Source organism: Phalacrocorax aristotelis, chromosome 6, assembly GCF_949628215.1.
Source record: "Phalacrocorax aristotelis chromosome 6, bGulAri2.1, whole genome shotgun sequence".
In the NCBI taxonomy this organism is placed as follows: Eukaryota; Metazoa; Chordata; class Aves; order Suliformes; family Phalacrocoracidae; genus Phalacrocorax; species Phalacrocorax aristotelis.
Genome location: NC_134281.1, coordinates 45,291,749 through 45,305,222, shown reverse-complemented (window position 1 = coordinate 45,305,222; position 13,474 = coordinate 45,291,749). Strand labels below are relative to the sequence as shown.

At 39.4% G+C, this 13,474-nt stretch overlaps 1 protein-coding gene across 2 annotated transcripts in view; it reads right to left on the bottom strand.

The window, feature by feature from the left end:
* Window positions 1-13,474, bottom strand: part of GLIS1 (GLIS family zinc finger 1) — a 215,307-nt gene that overhangs the window by 13,777 nt on the left and 188,056 nt on the right. Inside the window, exon 7 of one of the 2 annotated variants that reach the window (XM_075097589.1) lies at window positions 12,709-12,859. In XM_075097589.1, the coding sequence (XP_074953690.1) occupies window positions 12,709-12,859 (151 nt within the window). The remainder of the gene's footprint in view (window positions 1-12,708; window positions 12,860-13,474) is intronic. The other variant, XM_075097590.1, reaches the window with a different exon arrangement.

Sequence of the window (13,474 nt, the reverse complement as noted above, 5' to 3'; positions counted from 1 at the left end):
AGCTCTCATGTGACTGTAGTTTTTCCTCAAAGGTCTCAGTAGAGAAATAGTTTAACAGAAACGAGCTGTTGTGCAGCCCAGCTACAAGCTGTATCTTCTGCAAATGTGCTTAACTGCGTGTCTGTGGTGAACTATTGCATGGAGATGGGGCTGACGTTATCTGCTGGGACCTGCAGAAATGCCTTTGCTACGGTCTCTTCCGAGGCTGCAAGGGAATGCCAGCAAAGCACAACCACAAATTACAAAATGGTCACCAGCCCCTTCAAATGGCACACATGGAGACATTGTCCTCGACATGCCAGAAATGCTATTAGAAGCCTGCAAATGCTTCTATCTGAAAGGAGATTAAAAAGATTGCAGTTGTTTTCATTGGAAAGATAATAGCTAAAAGAGATTATGATCGTGACATTTATATGGATAATGACCACACACACATTTTAAAGAGAAACAAAAGAAGTACTAAAAACTCCAAGGCCTGGATAAGCCAGAAACCACTCTGAAAAAGACTTGTGGCGAGTGAGTACTCTGCAACTGCCTGTGTTGGGTTTCCTCTGCCTTCTTTTGAAATGTCTTGTCCTGGCTACTGCTGGGAAATGTAGCACCCCATAGAGGCCTGCCAGGCTGCCCTGTGTTGAGTGCTTTGTTAGGATGGGCAAGTAATCACATTTTTAAATTCTATGCAAATATGTTGCTTGTCAAAGAAAAACTGTACCTTTAAGGTGTCCAGCTGTGGGAATACCAAAAATCCCAGCTTCCCTACCCAGTTTTACTACTCCCAGAGGCTACTTAAATCTTAACCATGTGAGAAGAAGCTACAGTTTTCATTGTTATTTTTAAAGCAGGGCTTCTCCCCATTCACGCTCTTCTGCATTCCTGTCTTTCCTGTGTGTGAGCTCAACAGCTGTGATAGTGTTTGTGCCTCGAAGTGTTTGAAACGAGTGGGTAAGAGCAGGTGAGATTCCCCATGTGAGGCAGGAGGGCTGCAGAGGTGTGCGGGGCCCTGCTCCAGCTGGGCGAGCTGAGCGGCCACGCAGCGCTGCCAGCTCGCCGCTCCCACTTGGCACTGCTGTCACGGTGCTGGAGCTCAGCAAACATTGCTGTCTGTGGGCAGCCAGTATCCTGGTAACTCACTGCAGTACAGGAACTTGAGCTGAAACCCTGAAAGCTCTGTCTAACACTTGACCATCACTGCCTCCTCTCCGTGAAGAGAGCTTCATACAGTTGAGCAGGTCACCATAAAATCTACTACGTTCTGCTCAGCCTCTCCCAAACAGGGAATTTAACATTTCCCATAAGTTAAGGCACAGTTTTTAGCTAGGAAAGAGCTTTGCTCACCAGAAAAATCTGGCTCTATTAGCACAAGTGGCCAACATGGGAATTTGTCTCCTTAAAATATTCATCACAATGCCTACAGCTGGAGCTGGTCCCTGAAATACTACTTTGTCCGTGTGTGTATGCGTGTGTGAATGCGCTCTGGCACATTCAAAGAGTTTTTTCACCAGCTAACTGTCCAGTCCCCAGTGCTGTGTTTTTAATTCTCTCCTGAATATTTGCTTACTAATTAGGTTGCTGTGATACTCAGGTTGTTAAAGGAGAGGAGGAATCATTTCTGATACAAATTAAATAGATAATGCATTAGCAACAGAACAGAGTTTAAAAGGAGATGCCTCTGTGTGGAAGAAGAAACGCTAAACTACTTACACCAGGAACTCAGCTGGATACATTAAAAATTCCCAGGCAGTAGCTCAGGCATATATGTTTCAATAACTAATAGCCTGGACATTTCCTGTTAATACTGTGCTACAACCACAGTTTGCTTTGGTTTGGATATTAATAATAAATATATACCATATATTTTACTTTAATTGTATCTTGTAGAATTCAGTAATTTTGCAGGTCCTTTTGGGCCTTTTAATATATATCTGTGCCTATATATAGCTATACAGAGACATAAATAAATAAATACTCACACACGTGTAAAAAAGTCCTTATCGTTCCTTAATTCATTAAAATTGAGGGCTCCTGTCTCTACAGAATATTTCTGTTCAGGAGCCTAGATCTTTTTGCTGTCTCCCTAACCTTGTGACAAAGCTAAGAAGACTCAGCAGTTCTTACAGATTGCTTGCAGTGCTGACGTAGTCCAACTGTCGATACTTTTACAAGGATGCTTGATGGTAAAACAGTAACTCAACAAATTAACCCACTGCAAGGCTTTTACTACTCCACTATCAAAAACCGTATGTCCCTTATGTGAAAGGTACCCCACTAACCATGCATTTACTTTATTCCTAGCCATTATCTGCTACAGACACTAATGAAGTTACTAGCAAGCCCTCGCTGTACCCAGAATTCCAGTTGCCTACCAATGAAACTTCTATTGCTAAAACCCTTGCCGTATGTAACATATGATGCAAGTAGGAAACCTTTTTCACTTGAAGATTCATTTTGGTGACTTCAGACGTAATAACAGCAGGAGCTTCTCAATACCTCTCACACAGAGAGGTATGCACCAAAAGAGTCTGTGTTCCCTGTATGTGTTGACTGGTTTTGAATGTAGAGTATCTTCTGGGAACAGCAATGTTGTAGGAATAACGTGCAACTTTCTTGAGCAGTGATAACAACAGAAAGGGAACTATACAGTTGGATGTTATAAGAATCTACTTATTAATGACCATATATTACACAGCGGTAAAGCCAGAAAAGCTGTATTCGATTTTGATGCATTAAGTTACCACAGGAGTTAAAAACAACTGAAGATCTACAACAGTAAGACGGGGTTTCCTTACAAAGTAAAACTGCCAAAACTAGAAGCGTGCCACTGAAAGAAGATAATTTAAAATGCAGTTTTTCAGATTACAGGGGTGCAATGGAGGAGCCAGCCTCCTCTCCACTCTGTCCAAGACACGGGAGCAACAGGGCATGCACCACAGAGAGAAAGCATGTCAGCTTAGAACAAAAGGAACATTTTGCTCACACAGCATGCCCTGGCCCATGGCATTCATAGCCACAGGAAGTCACAGAATCAAACAAAATACCTCGTTTTTCAAAAAGGCACTGAATAATTTAATGGCCAAAACCAACACTTCCATGCTAAGCAAGGGGTAATCAAATCTTGTGCTTCAGGATGTAAACTGATCGCCCAAGGAGCCAGAGAGGAATTCTCCTCTCTCTTCACTCATCATACAACTTCGTATGACTGACCAGGTATTATGGTTATTTTCAAATCCCCTTTGAAGCACCATGTGTAGGATGGCGCTGAAGACATAATACTAGTCTTGAGGGACCTATGATTTCAGGTGGAATTGCAAAGCTAATGCATTCCTCTCCTGAAAATGCATCCGTAGACAATTAAGTAAAAGGACTAATCAGAAAAATCTAGTTTGTGTAATACCTTCATCCATACAACCAACAGAAAACTATTGGAAGAACTGATCTAACTCGTTAACATGCCTTGTCTATGATACTGTGCACATTTCTGTACCATGCTAAACACTGTCTTAAAATACTCAACTTCACAGCCCTTCCTAAAGGACGCTCTTTAGGGACTAAAGAGGGTAGAGCTACTACCCACAGAGAGTCACTAAACCAAGTGGTAGATATAGACAACGAGCCAATTCTCACCTCTACTGCAAAGCATTTGTCACTTCACATCAGTGGGAACACTCAGAAATCTGGATGTTAACAGAAGGATTTTTTTAAAAAGAAAATTAGAAGTCAAAACTTACAAAATATTAATCTGTCTTCTCTCCCATTTTATAAAGTGCATACCTTTAGGAATCTCAGACAGAAATCCCCATAAGACTTTTACATAAATTTTCTTACGATCATGTTTTACACTCTATTTTGATGGTGAAAGTTCATATTAAATTCTAAGTAAGGCCTGTATGAAGGAACTATCTACGTGTGCCATGAGCTAGCAGTGATCTGTAGAAAAGACATCTAATAGGCTACAAGTACCATTACCTTGCTTTAGAATTATTTATCCTGCCTCCACTTTCAGCTTCCCAAAATAGGCAGTAGTGTACAAGAATTTGTGTTTTGACAATGCACACCAAATGCCTTGTTCCAATATTATGGCAACATAAAGAACTAAAAAAATAAATACATATTGACATTTATTTTTCTGAGCTTTCTGTCAAGATGTATGTTTTCTATATTCATCCACAGTACTTAGTCTGAATAAGGAATAGTTTACACTTTGTTTTAGCCAGTCTTTGTTCAACAGTGGTTCCTGGACAAATTAACACAGAAATTGTAAAGCCACATTTTGAGCTGTTTTAAGATAAGCTTTTTCATGACCTAGCTGATCATCTCTTGACTGCCAAAAACTACGCACAGTATACTTAATTAATAAATATTGAACGGAATTGAAAATTGAAAAATAATGAAAATAAATACAAACTAAGATTCTTGAATAATAAGTGGGAATGAAGTGTAACCACAAAACAGAAATAGCTAAGACAGGGATGTTTCTAATATTAAAACTGTCTGGTTTTTTTTTTCTTTTTATGATGTGATGGCTTGATTGGCAGATTCCTCAGCTAGACAAAGAACCTCAACCCATATCCCATTGAGTTCAGTGGAAACAGGACCAAATCCAGACTGAAAAACATCTGTCCTTTATCTCAAATAGTTTTTGTATATTTTGTGTTATGACCATTCTGTAATACAGTTCTCATGCATAGCATATCATCATATCAAACAATCTTGACATTCAGAATTATGTTTAATTCAAATTAATAGGAAAAGTATATCATAAAGCACCAGAGTGAGAAGCACAAATCTAAGAAGCTCCATGTTTTATCTTAAGTGACTTGTACAGTATTACAGCTAGTTACAAAAACTGAGTTTTTTCATGAAACCAGGTTCTACCATAAAATCCAGCATGCCAACCATTTCATTCATAAAATCTCTCCCCCAAGCATTATAGTTACTTATATTGTGAGAAAGTCCAATTCAGTTCCAGGACCAGGAGATTATTTTTTTTTAATGGAAAAAAAAAGTTAACACTGATTTTCATCTCTTCCCATAATATTAAAAATGATGTGTAAAGCTCTGCTAATCTGGTCTCTGGATAGCGCCCAATCTCTTGCCACGTGTTTCTGTTCTGGGTCTTGCCCTACGGGAATTTCTGTCAGCACATGCTCAGGAAACAGTTATACCGTTCACTTTTTTTCACTTTTTTTTTTCTTTAAGACAGACTCTATCTGAAGTTTGGTGAACCTTTGCACTAATCACTGCCAGGTGCCTCTGGCTATGTTTCTGGAATGCAAGGAATCTTTTCCTCCTCTGCCTCTTTCTTCCTTTCTCCTCTTCCCCCCCTCTCCCTGATATATAATAAATCCTTCATTGCAAATCACCTTGCTGGGCATCATTGCATTTTATTACCTGTTTCGATAAACAATGAACAAACAAGTTACTGGGCTGTGACACACTGCCCTTCTTATAAGGCCTTGGTCTCTGCTCCATGACTGCAAGATATGACACCGTGTTTCTGTTTTTCTCTTTTCTCGCTGTGCTTGTGGCCAGCCTGACGAGCTGGCTGCTGTGAAGAGACTCGGGCTCTATTCCTGGCTCTGCTACTAATGCAGTGTGTGACACACCTCCATGTGTAACATCTTTAAAGTAGGACTGAGGCAATGTCAGCCTCTTCCTTGCTTCTAGATAAATACAAGATACTATTTTTCATTCACAATACTGCCCTGGATTACTTTAACCCAGTTCTGCATCTTCACTCACCCACACTCTCAGCAGTGTCAACAAGTGCCTGTACAATGAGTGCAGGAGCTCGTTAGCTACGAGGAATAAAAGCGGCTTCATAAGCATTATGGAGAACAATATCCATGGGACCTTTAATGGGACTGAAGAGTCTTAGGTCATTTAATTGCTTTAGAATATATTTAATAACACCAACAAACAGTGATATGGAAACAACTTCATGTTCAAAGTTACCCAGGAGCCAACAGAGTCCTTTCCTGGTACACGCAAAGGCTTTCTATGTGGGCCTTCGCTTCAGGTACCAAGTGACTTACTGAAATACTCACGAAGTTTTCTAACAAATACACATGCAAGTCGCAGTTGAGTGTAAAACATAACTCAGCGTTTTGTGATGCATTTCATTACCTACGCAAACTCACAAATAGACACAAACACGTTTTTCTATGTTAAATGAATATCTCTACAATGGTTCTGACCTGATACATGCAATTCCTGCAGAGCATTTAATCATTGTGATCATTATGTGAAATGTGCCAATCTAAGAGACATCTTTATTTATAAGGGTTTGATCAATAATCTCCTTTGAAATGAAGCTGATAAATCACCACAGTGGAAGCCGCTACACATAAGGAAAATTTGAAAACTTACTCTTGCTAAAAATCTTGCAGGAAAACATATTTCAAAAGTAAAACCAAAATCCTTATTAATGTGGTCAAAGAAATACCAACACATATTTAAATGAAGAGCACTACCTTAGGTTCAAGTGATTGCCAGGAAGGCAATAACAGAGACATGCAAACACACACAGATATTGTATACTCGGTATTATGCAGCACGTACTGCATGCTTGACTGACCTATCTTATTTTAGTCATTTAAGGTCATTATCCTCTGGCAAGTATGCAGCAAGATGCTCCCAGGTGTAGGAAGGTTCTGTACAGGTAGTTGATGCCTGATTTCCTCAAGTTTGCAGTCTAAAAGGCACTATACCAAAGAGTGGGAGATGTTAAGATAACTTAAGATCTGTTACACCATGATAAATTACTGTGTTTGGCATATATGGTTTACATGTAACTGCAGAAGTTTCACTTAAAAAGCAAAACAAAATTAAAAAAAAAATCAGCTTTACAGATGTTAAATGTAAATTTAACTGTAGATAAAACCAGTAATGGCTAAAATCATTAATATAATATAATGCAGAAGAGCTGCAGTAAATCCATCTTAAGGAGTTCCTGACCAACTCCTTTAACCTCCCGCCTCCTCCTGTAACTCTCTTATTTCTTCCTTTAGCTTCCTTTTAGTTTTGCTTACAGTGTCTCTTCTGGGCAGCCAACATAGCACTTACTTTGAGAGGCACTGATGAAGGCTCTCTAATCAATGTTAATCCAGCCCTTTTAGAAACACAAATGAATTATATGCCCACCTATTTCTGCTGATGGCAAAACAATATTTTACCTCATGATCAAGCACAAAGTTGTTCTTAAGCGTGTATTGTTGAACTAAGCCTACGCTAATGCTAATTTTGCTTTAAGGGGGGAAAACACTGCCTAAGCTTATCTGGACATGATTATAAATGAATTCTGATCACATTTTCTACAATGAGATAAATGACTTGGGATTTGAAACCAGATGCTTTTAATTACTGATTCTCTTTGTTACATGAACCTCAGATCCACACCTGTACATTGTTCTTTCTTTGGACAGATGTACCGATGCCCCTTTTGCGTGCTCAGATCCATAACACTGAGATAAATGATGATGGGTTCTTGGGTTCCTCCATTGAAAATGTTTTCAGCTGTCAGAGATATCTGTTTCTTGTTATTGGTTTTAGTGCTTTTGAAAGAAAGACTAAAACACTGACTTGTGTATTCTATTATAAATGAAGAGTATTCTCCAGTGGAATCCACAATGAACGAATGATGTCTCTCCTTGGTCCTAGCAACTGTTATAAAAATTGTGTAGGTATTTTGCTTCTCCGGAGTACTTCTAGAGAGTAAAAGTTTGTTTCCTACAAAGATTCTAGAAACACGCCAGTTCCCAGTCAATTTATTTATGTGAGCTCACAAACTTAAAGATAAATAAAATTTTGACATAAGTAGTTAAGGCACCTAATTGTCACTGAAAGTAATGAGAATTAGGTACGCAAATGTATTTTCCAATCTGGCCATGGATTCTGGCAGTTGAGGAGACAGCACAACCTACTGAAAAGAATCTCCTCCATTGCTTTTACTGGCTTTGGGGCAATTTCTTAAATCTTATCCCAGAAACAGTCATGCTCCAGAAAACTAGCTGCTTGCAAACAACAGTAAAACGATTTGAGCCTAGTCCCATCTGAATGAGCAAGTGCCCACCAAACCCTCTGTATGCCACCATCATCTGCCAGTAAAGCTGAAGCCAAAAACAATCCCACTGAGCAGAGATGAGGGGTTGGTTGCTGGCGGGTGCTTCCTCCCAGCTCCGCAGATCACTGAGAGCAGCTGCGGGGCTGGGCCAGATTATTCTTTGAAATGCAGGCACCTGACAGGGTCCTGGCAACGTAAGAGGGCTGAAATGTGGCTAGGAGCTGGCTTACAGCCTCTTTTTGCCGAAGTAAAACATGGTAGTAGTACAAATTAAAATCTAACACACAAGATTTTATCCTGCATATTTGTTTTCAACCTTAAAAATACCAGGAATTTAAAATATGGTGTTCCCTGGTTGAGCAAGAAGGGAAGGTCTGTGTATGTTGTGTTACTTTACGTGAAGAGAAATGAAGGACTAAATTTTAACAGAGATCTCTTTACATTTAAGTATTTCTGTGGTATTTGAATCAGCAGGTGCTAAGAAGCAAGCAAACAAAAATTCTGATGTTTAAGCAGTCTGATTAAAATGTCTCTTTTCACTTGACTGTTTTTAAGCCCTGCTTGTTGTGATTTTGTATGGGTAAGTGGCTCTTCAGGGGGGTCTGGGACATGGTTTGGACTGGTTGCAGTCAACTGGTGAGAAGCCCAGGCAAAAGGGAGTTGTGTCAGCTCCTTTCTCTAACCTTGATTACTTAATCCTTTATATTAAGGGCTCACAAGACTGGATTCAGAGTTCTCATTAATCATCACCTACGGACATCACAGATGTCTATGTCCCACTAGTTCTTCATTTACTGTGTGTTTACAGAGCAGAAATGACCTAAATTACCACAGGAATATAAAAAAATAGTTTCACTTTCCTTTCCCTTGGAGACACATCACCTTCCTAGTAAAGTTATTATTTGTCAGCTTCTTTTGAGAACATAAGTGCTGTTTGTTATGGGCGACACAAGTGACAGAGGGCCTCACAGTCCCTCTGTATAGAGGGACCGTGTTCAGATCCTACAAAGTGACCTTGTTAGGTCATTAAGTTAAATTGGTGCAAATCCCTAACTTGGTGCCACCACTCAAACTCACTTAACTTTAGCCATATCAGTTTCATTTAAGCTGATAATTTATCGCACTAAATATTTTAAACTGGAATTTACAAAGATAGTTTACAAATGAAACTAAGTGCATTTTTAGATGACTTAGATAATAACAGCTAAAAAAATAGTAGAAAGAAAGCCAAGTGCAACATCCGCCTAAGATTTACTACTAAAAGCTGTTTTCCATCTTCACTCCGCCACAAATCAAAATAGACTATTTTTGCAATGGGCAAAACGAAACTGAGTTAGACATTATACATAGCATATGCTACAAGAAAAGCTAAAATAAACCTTTGCTACCTGAAATAAAAAAAATAAATATATATTTAAACCTGGATCATGACAAGCCCACTTTCTGGATGCCAAAATATTTCTCAGTCACACACTTTTAGTTTAATTAATATCAATATAAGTAAAATTTTTTGGTCTAGCATACGCTTCATACCAGAATTTGAAAAAATACTCTCCATATTGTATAAAGCCAGTATAAATACATTTGGTAATGAAGTCAGATTTTGTTAGAACATTTTCAAGTGAATTAGATAATTTTGTCAAACTATTTAAATGTCTTAGCAAACCATTTGGGAAAATTGACTGCTGACTTGGTATTGACTTTGGCAAAGGATGGTATAACATAGGACTTTTTTTAAAAAAAGAAAAAACCTTTAAATCAAAATCTGAATCTTATGTCAAACTTGAGTAGACTATTTGTACTCCGCCTCATGTAGTTTTTGGCATCTTGCATATTTGATGACTCAGTAATTAGATTTCTTGATAGTAATCATTTGGTTCATTCCACAGACTTAAACTATGCAATCCAGTCTTGTCATCGTACTGATTCACAGTATAGAAATTCTTCGCATTTACTTAAACATGAATGCTGAGACAGCTGACAAATGAGGCAAAACATTATGTGTGTGCCAGAAAGCTGGAGCAGTTAATATGAAGAAAGGTAGTGTTAGGTGTTTCTTTCCTATTGTAAACCATATATATTTTGTATGAGTAATGGCACACTGCTATGAACTGGCAAAGGTGTCATAGTTCTGTAATTCAGTGGCTCCAAGCATTAGATTATTAAGTGATTTTGCCCAGTTAAATGGATAAATGCTTTAAACAAAACTGTGCTAAATGAAATTTAAGCACAGTTTCTCAGTTTCTGTACTTGCAATTAAAATGTCATGTATGGGCTTTATTTCTGCAGTCATTAATAATGTAAGCATAAACAATTATATACAGCAAAAGGATCCTGGACTGGGTATGACAATGCTGAATGCAGATTATTTTGAGTTTGGGTAATGGGATTTGAGATGCTGAAAAATTCCAAGTAATTACGTCATGAAACTAGATACTCTGTTTTAAAATACCTATTCAAAAATATATTCCAGTCCCCATTTCCTGCTGGGTTCACGGTCAGAAATCTGCATCAGCTCACTCTTACATTTTGTCATAGGATATTAACCATGGTGTTTCTGCAAAGGCTTTACATTTCTTAGGTATATAAGCACTGAGATAATGAATCAGCACTGTTGTCTCCTCTAATAAAGAATACCTTTTCCACTAGAACTGAAAAGAGCAAAGTCTGATGTAAACTTTGGCCTAAGCAAATGATCAAAATGTCTGTAGAAGGAGCTCAGTGAGAAACTCAGCTCACTCAGCATAGTGTTTCTGCTGAAAGAGAAGTGCCGTACTCTGGAATGGAGACATGAGGGGCAGCAAGGAGAGCTCATCTGGGAACTTCAGGCCCCTCAAAGTGGAAAACTGCCTCTTGCCCTCATTCTGGTCAAGCCTTTGCTTTCATTTCTTATTAACAGTACCAGAACGTGAAGTGCCTTAGAAACAAATCCACCTTACTGACAGCCTGTTAAATCCTTCCCATAGTATATCCTTACTTTATTTCATTATTGGTTGGGACTTTTTGCCTTAACTCCCCTAGAAACCAACTCAAAGAGGAAACAGCTGAGCAGGGCACTGGGAAGCAGTGAGAGGAAGGGATACTACTCCCCCAGGCTCAAGTAGACCCATTCTGCAGGGAAAGAATACCTCGTGGATTACCTTCACTTTGGACTGTCTGTCTCCATTCCTCCTATTTGTGCTCACTTCCTTCTCTGCTACAGAAAACTTCGTATTTATCTGGTATAACTTCCATCTAAATCAGCATGCCCCATGCCTCCTGTTGGCCATGACTCTGTCAAGGGCATGAGTCAGCCAACAGGAACTACAAGGTCAGGAATGCAGGTGGCAGGGCAGGGAAGGAGAAGGGCTGGACACAGGCATCTTATGTGACAGGGACAGGATAAGTCTATTCCTGTGATGGGCAGATGAGCATCATATATTGGGAGGGGGCACTGGTACCTGCTACTGGCATAGGTCAGAACAGATGGCTGAAGGAGGAACAGGATACAGAAGCTAAGCTTGCTACAGCATTCATTTCCCAATTAAGAAAAAAAAATGGAGTAAGTTCTTCCTGACTGAATTTCCTCAATCAGATTGTTCTTCAACTACTCCAGGTGTAATTTTCTTTACCGTGCCCCTTCCATGCCATGTACACTCTGCCTTCTCCCCTTTGCTTAAAGCATACAATTAAGAACTTTCTAGGCTTTCCAGAAATATAGAAGAAGGGATGGGGTCAGACTAGGATGGGAAAACTCCACATTCAACTGCTGTATTTGCTAAAGAACCCAAACATATTCTTAGGAAAAAATCTCTTAAACTCTCTGTATCCCCAGTTCCCAACAGTAAAGCAAAATCAGAGTCCAAAGTGCTGGGAAGAAAAACTGTAAGTTTGATGTTTAATTTGCATGAGGCTAGGCATCAAAAATAATCCGGACAAAAAGATTAGAGCAGAATTTTGTGCCTTACAGAGATTCTTTAATGCTGAGATGTTATGAGATCCTTGAGCAAGTGGTGCTTTAGAAATATCAGATACTGTAGCAGTATGATGCAATGCAATCCATACTGTAGCAATGCAATCTATACAATTAATGAGATAATATACCCTTCTCTGATTAGGAGCTTACTGGTTAATGCCTACTGCTGAGAGATGTATTACAGATTATTTTATCAGAGAGCAAGGAAGTAAGAAAGCCTGCCTCTCTGACACAAAATAATTCTTACTAAGGCAAATACTGCCTTACTCCTGAGTGAGTCACAGTCTGGGTTTTTACCGTTTGAGAGATTTCTCATTTAAGCTGAGAAAAGTTCCCTGCACTCACCCGAACCTACAAGAAGTCATCAAGGAAGAATTAAAAAAAAAAAACAACACAAAACCTAAATGCAATTGCATTCTATGAAGAAAAAAGATCTCAGTGTGTTTTGCTGAGGACAAGGACAAGGCCCTGAGCAACCTGACAGTAATGTCGAAGTTTACCCTGCTTTGCACAGGGGATGGATGACATGGCCTTCTGAAGTCCCTTCAAAACTTAATTATTCTATGATTCTAAAACAAACAGAATTGCTTAGTTTGAGCCAGTGTTTTTCGTTTGAGCAGCATCCATGCAAAGTAAAATAAACAATAATTCATTATCATGCCAGACAGAGGCCAAGCATGTTTTATACACATACCCTTCCCTGGCACTCTCCAGCGGTGATTGATGGTGATGTGGACTGGAAAGGGTAGAGTCAAGTGGATGGTGTCTTGAAGGGATGTCATGAGGAGGTGGCAATATACCTGGTGAGGGACCGTTATGGTTAGCGCTGGAACCACTGTACATGCCTGTGAACACACAGCATTTTGCAAAATAAAATAAGCAAGGCAAGAAGCATCCAATTAAGTCCTTCAGAGTCCCCCAACTCCTTCCCTATCCCCTACCCGACCCTGAGAATCAAACACACAGCTGCCAACTTCTGTTGGGGGAGTCATACTGCCAGGGGGAGTCCCCTACTCAAAGACCCAGTACATTAATGAATACTGCTGTGCTTGGAACAGCACTCAAAGCTGTACCAAGGTATTTTGACAAGTGTATGTGTCCCCTCCAACCCTCTCAGGTGGGCCATTTCTTCCTTGCCGTGACTGCAGACCTATTAGCACTCCTCCTAGCAGCTGACAGGATTTGGCAGGACTCTTGCCCTGCCTTCACCATATTTCTGAGCAAGAACTCACAGTGCTCGTTGTTTGCAGAATGATGGAGTTCATATTGACAGCAGACTGGTACATGATACCTTACCAACATCACATTAGACACTGAACTCAGAGCACTGTGTTTGTGTAAGGGGGACCAGAATTAGTGTTTTTTTTTTCATCGTTCATTTAAAACTTACAAATTTGTCTTTCAATCAGTATGCTGCTGGACATCCTAGACCATTTAAAAACATCACATATTCATACAAA